This window comes from Limulus polyphemus, unplaced genomic scaffold (genome assembly GCF_000517525.1).
Source record: "Limulus polyphemus unplaced genomic scaffold, Limulus_polyphemus-2.1.2 Scaffold818, whole genome shotgun sequence".
NCBI classification, from domain to species: domain Eukaryota; kingdom Metazoa; phylum Arthropoda; class Merostomata; order Xiphosura; family Limulidae; genus Limulus; species Limulus polyphemus.
The window spans coordinates 358,759-370,659 of NW_013666428.1; the positions used below are offsets into that span (position 1 = coordinate 358,759).

Consider the following 11,901-nt stretch of genomic DNA (forward strand, 5'->3'; position numbering starts at 1 on the left):
AATCCATCTTCTGTTTAAGACTTTTTTTTATGGTTTCTCAAAGCCTTTATTATTATGTTAGATGGTGATACTCTACTGTATCAGTTCATTAGACTTCCTTCAGTTGTCATTTTAATATTCAGCCAAAGAATTTTTATTTTATTTTTAATCTTCCATCGCAATTTCTTTGTCCATGTTGGATGTTATTATTGGCTCCATTTTAGTTTGCTCACCAACCTTATTCACTTTATTCATATTCTCTTCTTTGGCATACATTTCCAAAACATACCTCCTTTCACACTTACAGCTATTACTCGAGTGCCCATCTAAGCATTGGTCTGATTTTTTTCTTACTTGCTCCAATCTTTTATACCCCACTTAATTGATGATATTTGTCTCATGACACTCTACACCTACGTCAATCCAACCTCTATCCTGGTACTGTATATAAGCACCTCATTCAGATAATGTTATAACTTTTTTTCGACAAAGCGTCACAAACAGGTTTCCCAGTGCTATGATCATTTGGGGATACTTTGAGCGCTCTACACATTACCTACTTGATGTTCGCCTTAAAAAAAGATTATTTCTGGCACTGAGGCAAATCAGATCTCTCTTACCCCCCTCCCCCTCTGATGTATAGCATTGCACAACAATTAGGGGGGGGTCACTCTCAGTTGAGACTGCCAGTGATTTTATTCATAGTGAGATGGAGACATATATTCGGTTCTGTGGTGCTCCTCCAGGGTGTCATGAGGATGCAATTGAGGGCAGTCCTTGACATTCCAGAGAGAATTTAAATTTGCTTTATCCTGCTCCATCTTTTAGTCTGTTTACTTTTCAGTCTCCCTGTGGAACAGTGGTGAGTTTTCAGACTTGCAATGCTTGAATCTGGGGTTTGATTCCCTATGGTGGACACAGCGGATGGCCAAATAGTCTTTAAATTAAATGAAGAACAAAAAGAAAGCCACTTTGGGATTAGCCATCTTTAATTTGTTTTCTTCAGTTGATTCATCAAGAATGTGATGTTTTGGGTCTTTCCCCAGTTGCTTTTGAGGCTGCACTTTACTTGATGGCTGAGAGGTCTGGGAGCAAATATTTAGTTTTCTCTCCATCCATGGAGATTGTGGTCCATGCAGGTAGGTTTACTTTTCAGTTACATGAAGGGTCAGTTATGCCTTATGTGACACGGTTGTTGGAACTTCATGATTTAGGCTACCACTGCCAGGTGGAAGCATATTCCGACTCTCAAATAATATATCTGCTCCTTAAACTTAGGGGTTCTAAGGCAAAACTTGTAGTTAACCTGAATACATCAATGTCCCCTGGTGCAACAGGGTAAATCTATGGGTTTACAATTCTAAAATCCAGCATTTTGTTTTCCTCACACTACACTTTGTTGGAAGACTCTCAGGATCACCAACTTCATTGATGACAAGCTGGAACCATTGTTAGTATGTACATTGGTTCGATTTTCGGCTTCTACATTCATCCTTGTTGTCATTGGCATCTTGATTTTCATCAACTTCTACAGGGAGTCATAGTTCCACACCTGTTTGAGGGTCCTGACCCCCGATATCAGCCCCTCAGTACATTGGTACCCAGAATAGTCTGTCTATATCTAAGGGTTCCACTGTTTGTTCAAATCGCCACCAGTGGCATCAGTGATTATTGTATGCTTTTGGGGTCTGTGTGGGCTTGACTGAAAGAATTTCTGGACATGTGGTAACCTTAACCACAGATCCAGGAGCAGAACAGGTCCTTGAGTTAGGATTAGTCATTCATTTCATATCTTCACCGCTATTATCCACCCAACCTGTAGGATTTCTGTCTCACACAGATCTTCAGGATTTGGAACTTAGTTCTAGGACTATCAGTTTCATTTGTCTAGGGGTAGTGAAAAAAGTTCTGCTAGTTTTTCTGGGGTTTTATTCCTGTCAGTTGTTGGGCCTAAGAAGACACGCAGTTGGTGTTCTGTCAATGATCTTTCTTGTCTATATCAATGCCTAGATTCTACAAAGTCCACAAGTTACACATTCCTCAATCTGAGTTGACATTTTTTACTGGGATTGTGGATGTCCAAGTTTGTTGTAGTCGGCACCTATCTGCACATTGTCATAGTAGTATTGTACCACCACTATCGGTGTTTTTTGTGCACAAAGGTCAGGTACTGCAGTTCAGGGTTTTTACCTTTGGATTAACATTAGCTTCACATGGATTCTGCCAATTTGTACAAGTTTTTCTCATCATCTCCATTCCATAGCACTGTGTACACATCCTGAGTCTACTTTTAGAAACAACCAAGGCAGGCTTTATTCTCAGAGCTGAGACATCTGTTCTCCAATTCAATATGTCATCAGTCTGGATATTTTTTTTTCATCAAGTCTATCAGTTGGGCTTAGCTGACTCCCATCTGGCTTCACATTATGGAACAGGAAGCCTAACTCTTATTCATCTCTCCTTCTTCCACTGCACGGATGATTCTTTCTCTTTTGGGAATGTGGGCATCGCTCAAATCCCTCATGCCATTGGGACAAGAGCACAAGAGATCCTTTTCATGGTCTTTATGCACCCATGGGATCATTAACATTGATTCACTGGATACCCCAGTTTCCTCTGCCAGGATCATTCTTCTATCTCGAGAGATTGTTCCTTTGCTGCCACCTAATCCAGAGTTCCATCTCTTCATTAGTGCCTCAAATCAGGGATGAGGAGCATATACAAATAGTCAGGAAGGTCTACGCATGGATGACAAGGCTCCCTACCCAATGTAGTCCTCCTTGCTCTTCAAAAGGCAATGCCTCATGGCCTGGGCTTGTTAAGGGAAGAATCGTCAGGCTTCACACCGATAATTCTGTGGTGGTGTCTTGTGTTCCTCAATGAGGAGACACTTGGTCCAGGGCTCCTTGTTTTCGAATCTTGGACCTTCTTTCGTAGGACCACTCCTATCATATCACCCTACTAGCTTGTCATGTTCCACAGGTGATGACTGTGGTAGCAGATCAATTGTCTCAACCCAAACAGATTCTCACAACAGAATAGATGCTGGATCGCAAGGTTCTGTTGAATTGGCTTTTATTTTCCAATACTGATTGGTGGGTTGACCTCTCATTGGAACACCTAACCTCTGGCAACTTGGTCTCTAGTACCTCACCTTTGGGCTTTGGCTATGGATGCATTCCATCAGGAAAGGACAAGATTACAACTATGATTTGTTCCAACCTGTTGTCAGGTCCTGTTGATAGCACCAGATTGGAAGATGCATCCTGATTTCTGCTTCTGCGGTACCTTCAGGAGTGTCCATCTCTTCTACTTCTTCCTAGGCCATCTCTGTGGAGGCAGCCAAGGATCTTACATGGTACATCCAGCTATCCAGAAGCTCAAGCTTCAGGCATAGAGGTTATGAAGTCTTTTGCATGGCATCAAGGTTTAATTTCTAAGGTTGCCATGTATCTGTCTCAGTCTTTGCTTAGTCCTGCGATAGACATTTATCAATGGAAATGACACATATATCTACAATGGTGTATTGAAAGGAGGTACCAACCACAACTTGTTTTTTGACTTGGCTCTTTGGAAAGGGTTTTTGCATCTTTCACGATTATCCTGCATAAGGTAGCCTTATCAACTACCATTCAGTACTCGCAACAAAATTTCTTTGAGTCCCCAGTACTCTCCAGCATCCTCAAATCACTTTGGGTCCTTTATCCCAAACAATCATTCCAGTTACCTAACTGGTATATTAAGGTTACAATACATGCCATTTCTCAACACATGTTTGTGACCTGATTCTTATATGCCATGTATTACCTTTACCTGAAGGTTTATTTTTGGATACTGCTGACCTACGGACATCGCTAGTTGGAGTGGTTTGTGTTGTTTGTCCACTTTTACTTTCATCTTCAGACCAGTTCTTCTTACTGAAGACACTGTCAGACAGGGAAGGGGATAAAAGCTTTTCATCTATTCATCAGATTACAATTTCTCACTTCTTTGACCAATCAGATTTTGATTGTTGTCGTGTTCAGTGAGGGTCTTGATGGTTTTGTTGCTTGCATTAATGCCTTTAGAGATGCTAGACAACGACTTTTTATTCTGGGCTCTCATTGAAGGCAAGGAACCTTCTGTGAGTCAAGTCTAATAAGATTTATCATATTTCTATGTCCTTAGCAGCCTGGTTGAATTGTCCACTGGAGGACATTGTGTAGACTAGTATGTGGACCTCTCCCAATACTTTTATCTCACATTATTTACATGATCTGGCAGTATCTTTATCTGAGGGTTTTTGCCTAACCCCTGTAACTATCTTAACCACTTTCTCTAGATTATACAGATTATTTTCATTGCTACCTATCAGAATCCCTTACCTCATTTTCACAGGATCCCACTGTTTGGCAAGTGTTGCTCAGGCAGGTGTGATTTTATCAAACCAATTCTGCACTAACAATCACTAATCCAATATACTTTATCTAGGTTGCAACAGGCTCTGTAGAAATGAGATGTTCCTTAAGACCACCTATAGGCTGATCAAGTGGTATTATTGTACTATGCTGGACTGCCACTCATGGACTATCATGAATAAAGCATAAGGGGATCCTGCCGATCATTGAATTGAATAAATCGGGGTTGGTTTGCTTTTAACAATTTAGGGAACTTGGTTCACCTATCTCAATGTTTCCAGAGCACTGTTACTTGGGGCTGCCAAACGTGCATCATGTAAAATTCCACTTGCAATACATGAATTAAATTCCGAGTGAAGAGCATACCTGTTCTCAATCTAGTGCAGTTCCCTCACTAGGGTGCCAATCTGTTATTGACACACCCATGATCTATGCATGAAAGTTTTTGAAACTTGAGAAGAACTTTCTAAAAATTGTATAGCTTTTGTAAAATGAAATACAGTGTGGTCCAGAATTATCTTTCCCATTTTAAAATTTGATAATTAATGAATTAAGGAAATACAACCATGCAGTTTTCAACATTTGTAGCCTAACTCAATCAGACTGAGTATGATCATTGATGAAGGAAGTAGCTTTAAGGGTAATGTGGGACCTGGAATGTTGTTCATATTAATATGAGGTGCAATTAACTAGAAAGGTGAAAGTAACTAGAACAAACATGCAGCCTGTTGGTGGAATTACACTATTTGAAGTAATTAGGTAATTATTATTCTTTTTTATTTTAACACTGTTTATTTTATTATTTTTGTAACTGAATATTGAAACTGAAGTTAATAAATTCTTTTTTTTTCTGGAAAGTTTTATATATATTTAGATTCCTCCTAATCAATAAACATTTCTGTTATATGTCTTGCAGATAAAAATGTTGAACTTCAGAACAAGCTTAGAAGAGATACTGCACAAATAAGGAATTTAAGAACTAGACACAAGAACATGTTGGTATGTTTCAGAAATATTCTGTCAGTTTGTCTTTTTAACGTACTTGAGAATTTCATTAAATTATGTGTTTAATACATGCATTTGAATAAAGTAAAAAGTAGATATTTAGATAGTTTTGTTTTCCAGCAGATTTTTTAGCTTGAAATAGTACTTGCATTACAGGGTTTACTTTGGCATTTTTTATTATTGCTACCCTAAAAAAATTCATTAATGACAATTCAACACTTTTATATAGATTTGTTTATATAAGTTGAAGATACTTGGCACAAAAATATTATTTTTAAACTGTATGTAGTTAGTATTTAATTTATTGCTTAAAATCTGGTTGATTATGTAATCAAACTTGTATATAGTATTTTGTGGGAAATCTTTTTTTTTCCACTTAACACTAACCTTTTAGGGATTCGATTTTGGTTCTGTTTTAATGAAATTTTATCATGAAAAATAATGACTGAAGATGTATGTTGCAAATATACAATGTTTAGCTAAATTAGGTTGCCATAGTTTTGATCTGAGAGTTTTGAGAGCATTTATTGTATTTAATGTGGATAACAGTCTTATTAAATTAATATGTCAGATTAAGCTTATTATTATTTTAGTGTTTAATTTGGATAGAAACTTTAATGATTCTGTAATTTTTGCTTTTGACAATTTCAATATTTAACTTGGGTAAAATGTTAGACTAATCTGTCATATAGCCATAAGTAATAATGAAAACTGCATACCCTTTATAATCAATTTGTGATTATCATACTTTTCGCAACTTATTGCCAATTTTAACTTTTTTATTTGAAAAAATATCTATGGATGGATTTCTGAGAAAGGGGCCTGAAAAAGACATCAAGGAGCATTTTGGAGTGAAAGTTGTGAACCTGACTTTTTTAGTGTAATTGAGGTGTGCTGAAACCGAAAATTGAGGTTCCCAAGCTTAAATTTGAGTTCTTGAGCATCAAATTTGCAGAAAACAAAATGACCACCTAGTTAAAAATTTTAGCATTTATCTGTGTTTATTTCCAGCATAGAAAATGGTTAAGCATTCAAACCTGTTAAATTTGAATAAATTAGTGAAGAAATGTTGACTAAATAACTTTGGACATAATAGAATTATAATGAATCCAAAAATTTTGGCACATAGGTCACATTATAAGTTACTGACTTTTAATATTATGCATGCAACAAAAAATAGTCACTAAAATGTTTACTTTGACAATAGCTCTGTTTATGTGAAATACTGTTTGATATTCTTTCAGAAGTGCATAGTTAAGGTAATTCCTAAATGCAAGTTCTGAATATTGCTTTTCAAAGGCCTAACATACCAAATTCATATCCTTATGGTGGTGTCGTTTCATAATCTGTAAGCCAAAAATACTTCAACACTTAATTTTCATGGCCCCACAAAATAAGTGTAGCATAGAAATAATTAAAACTTATGAATCACCATAAATATTAGTGTATGTTTGTGTATACATATAGGTGGGTTGGAGGTGTTAATGTGTGTTGCTCTGAGTGGTTTCGATTTGGTGGATGGGTGTGTGTCTGTATGCATGCTTGCAATCATGTATACATTTTTTTTTTCTTCCAGATTTTTGTGGTTTCAGCACAAAATATGTTGCGTGTTTTCATCTGATTCACATCCTGAGTCATTAAAAAAATATCTAGCAACACAGGCAATTCAAAACTCGTTACTTTGTGCCAAAGATCTTGGACAACAGCATGTAAATAAATATGTTGAGGAGAGATTAATGGTACCTGTGCAGGATGACAGGCCTAAAGTTTCAATCCATGCTTCCATTCAGAGTAATAATTCTCTCACATATGCAACACTGTATGCTATTGTTAAAGACAATAAAGATGAGACAAGAAAACTATCCTGAAGATGGACAGAAATGTCCTCCAACATCTCATTACTGCATGTGAGAAAGGTCAAACAGTTGATTTGCCCTCTATACTGAAGCATTAACTTCCGCCAGTGCATGTATCTCTTGTAGAAATGAATGGTTCACTCCGCACTGGGAACAAGTCAGTACTGACAGATATAATAACAGAAGGCATTGTCTGTCTTGAAGTTGTCAGATTTCATGATCATTCATCTTGCCTCATTGCTGATGGATAAGAACTGGTGATTGTTATAGGAAAGCCTGCCAATGCAATAACTTTTGGAGATCTGGCAGACACATTTGTGAGAACAGTACTGCATGCTGGCTCAAATTATTAATTGGTAGACATTATCTTTAATAGATATAGAGAAGCGACCATCAAGGCCTCTACCAGGACATGATACACCAAAGCAGCTCAACCAATCATACATCTAGTTGAAAGTCTTAATGTGCCTTTGCCAAAAACTGGATAAAATTTCTGTCTTTGCCAAAAACTGGATAAAATTTCTGTCTTTGCCAAATAATAAAACAGCCCTTGCACATTTCTTGTCTGAAGAACTGCTTCCTCTAGCACCTAACAATAAAGAGATTGTTGTTGCTGGAGGATTCAGAAAGAAATTTGAAATTAGATCATCAAAGAGAACAACTAATGTCACTCCTCTGAGATCCACACATGAAGAAGGTAACACCAGGCTGGTGCTGCATGTTGTCAAGAGTCAATTTAATACTGTTGTTGTCATCTAGGGACACCATTGTTCTCCTGCTACACAAATCACATCAAGCAAACATCGTAGAAAATCTTCAAAGAGCACCATGAATTGCTGAAGGATGTGGGAGTTTGTGAGTTCACAGAGAAATCATCAAATCTGCCCAGAAGTTTGTCTGCAGGATATATAAGGTACCCCAAGCAGACTCAGTTGATGCAGCAAAACATATATTGTTCTCCAAGACTGGTAACCCAAAAGCCATGTCACCGACAAATGATACTCTTCACTTCCATCTGATGCAGGTGCACTATCAATCCATGATATGGAGAAATGCTGCCTGTGCCAATACTAAAGCTCTCTGCACTGGTGAACATGGGATGGAAACATAGTAATTCAGGTCTACAACCCATTCTGTTGTCATTGAGTCCCATCCTAAACAGATGCCTGGAAATGATTTCTTGTTCATGCCAAAAACAGTGCATGAGTTCCCATTGCAAATGCCACATTTCAAGGTTAAGATGTACAGCGATGTGTGCTTGTAAGCAGCAGAGTGATGAGCAAAATACTTGTGTGAATATAGTTTAGTTGTTTCAGGCAAGCAATTTGACATTCCCAGAGACTCTTTGTACTCATGAGTTTTGTTGATAGAAGTCCTTATGGGGAGTTTGTGGAAATGATGATTCTAAAAGTGTAGTTAGTCAAAATCAGAGTGAGGTGCGTTATAACATATAATGCTGTTACATGCAAGTTTTCATATTGTTGAAAATTGACTTACTGATAGATATTATTGAAACATGTAATATTATTGTCATTGTAACCATATAAGCCATTCTTTCTGAAATCATAATTCGTCAACATTATATATATGCATGACTTATAATAATGTCAAAATAGAGGTGATTTTTGTAGTTTTTCTTTGAATTTTATATCTTGAGAGGGCATTAGTATTATTGGAAATCATCAGTTTACTTTGTTAAGTGATAATCACAGATAGTTTTTTTAAGTATATGAACAAGGGTATCTCTCGCATCACATCCAGTTTAATGGATGTAGACTGTGTTGTAGTATTGTAATATGTAGTTCATAGACCATGTTGAGTTGTTAAATATAGCAGTTGAACATAAACATGCAGCACATCAGAATCATGATATAAAATAATGTTGACATGTATATATATATATATAATACTCCCTAAATATCTTCAACAGTGGTATATATATATATATATAAATTTTTAGTGGCGTAAAGCACGACAATGTGTCTGAAATTGGCAATTTAATAGCTGTTTTGTTTTTCTTGAGTTACAGGGTCAAAAACTCGAAATTCAGCTTGGAACCATCATTTTTGGTCTTAGCATACTCAAATTACACTAAAAAGTCAGGTTCCTAACTTTTACTCCAAAATGCCCCTAACAGTCACATATCTCAAAATTCCATCCTGCCTATAAGAGATCAATACATTTGGAATTTTATATTTTATTTCATGGTTGTGTTGTAAACGATTGTGACTGTGGATAATAAACAGTATGAAAGTTGAAGAGCTATCGTTAATAACAGGACTGGAACTGTCATTAGCTTATTCTAGTGTAAGACAGTTGACTCTGTAGGTGTTATGTGTGATGAGATAGATCATAGTGAATTATTGCTTGTATTACTTTTACAGAAAGTAAAAAAAATATGCTTGTTCACTGACATTACAAAGAAAAAACAAATTTTAACAAATTTGAAGCAAGTAGTGATTGCTTATACTTGTATACACAATTTAGGAATTACTGTAAAAAAATTTCTGCTTAATTATAAATATAGTCATACAAATTTGCTTCAAATCAGTATATGGAGACTTGTATGTTAAAGTTCTACTAAATAGTTTTAACAGTAATGTATTTTAACAGCCTGGCAAACACTGACTGTAGGGTTCCTTTTGAACTCTAATAGATCATTAGGTAGTATAAAGTTGTACAAGCAAACTTCTTGCTGGTCAGTATTGGTTGTTTCATTTTTTACTGAAACTTCCTCCAAAAGTAGGTTAGCTATGGTTTATTTTACAATGAAAGCTCGCTCATTTACCTTGAACATGCATTTTCATTTACCACAAATGAATTGTTTCACTTGTACATAAAAACAAATCTCATGAAGCTGCTACAGAATCAATCAAGAAAATGAACAATTACATAGTAATACTTCCAATCCATTTGATTTGATATGAATACAATATTAATACCAAAATAAACCACAATACTGCTCTATTGATGATTTTCTTTATTTAGTGAGGTGTTTCCCTACATTGTGAAATTACAGGGAAACAAGAAGTGTGTTGCATCTACTTAATTAAAAGAATAGTTTGTGCTTGTGTAAAAAGCTGTCTAAACTTGATTAAACTATTCAAAAATGAAATTAGGAGTAGGAAAGTGTAGATGACATCATCATATGAGCATCAGAAGTTTTTAAACTTTTTAACACTTTTGCTATGGGCATCTTTTTCTGTGCATGTCATGAGGCTTTAGTGAGTTACATTCAAAATTTAGTTAAACTACTTTATCATGGTATACGAATAAACTTGGCATAGCTAATAACCCAAGTTTGACGTTATATGCATTTTAAGTTCTTAATTTTATAAGGAAGTATTTTAAAAAAATCCTCAAGTTCCCCTAGTGTGAGAATTGAGACATTTGTTCTTTAGGTATCCCTTCTTTTCTAATTTATTTATTACCCCTCCAAGAAGTACAAAATTTAATGTAAATTACTTGTTATAATGTTGTCATCTTTCATGCAAAGCATGATTTTATAACCTTCAATTGTATTTTGTTACAGAGCTACAAAATAGAAAATCAGACCCCTCTTGTCACATCCTCTCTTTCAGAAATTGCCAATAGTTTTCTCTGATGTTTAATACTATATTATTTATAACCAACAGAAAGCCAAAGTTTAAATTTATCAAATGACATATTATATTACATTATTTTCTGTACAGAGAATTGTCTATTTCACTTCCAATGCAAACTTTATTCCCACGGGAAACACATTGACAAGCTTAGCTAAATGTTTAACGACTCTTGTCACTTAGCTAAAAGCCAGAAGAACTGTGATAGTTATGGTACATTGTCTGCTTTTTGAATGTTTCTATTCTGTGTTCTTTGGTGTATTATTAATGAAAATCACTTTGCACTTAGAGCAGTCAACATTTTGACTCCATACATTCATGGAGAAATTTTGAGTGAAAATACTTCATTAAAAATTAATATTTTTTGTCTGCAAATTATTCTAATAAATACTGAAAGCTTGTGAAATTTTGTGAAAGTACACAAAATGTATTAGAAGTTATAGTATGGAAACTATAAAGGTTAATTTGAGGTCACGATCTTGATTGATTCAGTCAAGCCCATAACGAAAGAGATAAACTATGCAACAATGAAATTAGGAATAGGGAAGTATGAACAGTGTCACCATATATTTAAGGGTGGGGTGGATATAGATAGTATTATGCATTGTAGAGAGAAAGGTATTTGGAGAATGGATCTGTTATCCCTCATATTCCTATCTCAGACAGTGTTTGTGTTAAGGTTTTGTGTGTGAATTTCTTCATTTGTTTGTGGAAACTTAGCGTACCTATACCATCACCCTGTTGAGCTTTGATACGTGCTCCTGATATCCAGGCATCACTAGATCTAACATCTCATGCTAGATAAGTTGTTTGGTTTGTCATTTTTTATCACACTATTCAGCTCTAGGTGTCTTTTGTACTAGAGGTAGATGGTGGGTATCATATGTTTTGGAATAGGTTTAACTCACTTAGGTGTAACCGCACAGTCATTGAGATGCATCACATGGCCATCATGTTGGTTCAGAACTCTGTGTATCTAACCTTGTATATGAGTAGTCTAGGCAGGTTACTTAACTGTTTTAGTTACTATAAATACACAGCATAGCCTTTACATTTTATAAG

The 11,901-nt window shown here is 35.7% G+C and overlaps 1 protein-coding gene across 1 annotated transcript in view; it reads left to right on the top strand.

Moving 5' to 3' along the window:
- The first annotated feature begins 4,036 nt into the window (after positions 1-4,036).
- LOC111086068 overlaps positions 4,037-11,901 on the top strand; it is a 46,524-nt gene continuing 38,659 nt past the window's right edge. The window contains exons 1-3 of the mRNA XM_022387476.1: positions 4,037-4,102; positions 6,974-7,172; positions 7,785-7,934. Of these exons, the coding sequence (XP_022243184.1) occupies positions 4,037-4,102; positions 6,974-7,172; positions 7,785-7,934 (415 nt within the window). The remainder of the gene's footprint in view (positions 4,103-6,973; positions 7,173-7,784; positions 7,935-11,901) is intronic.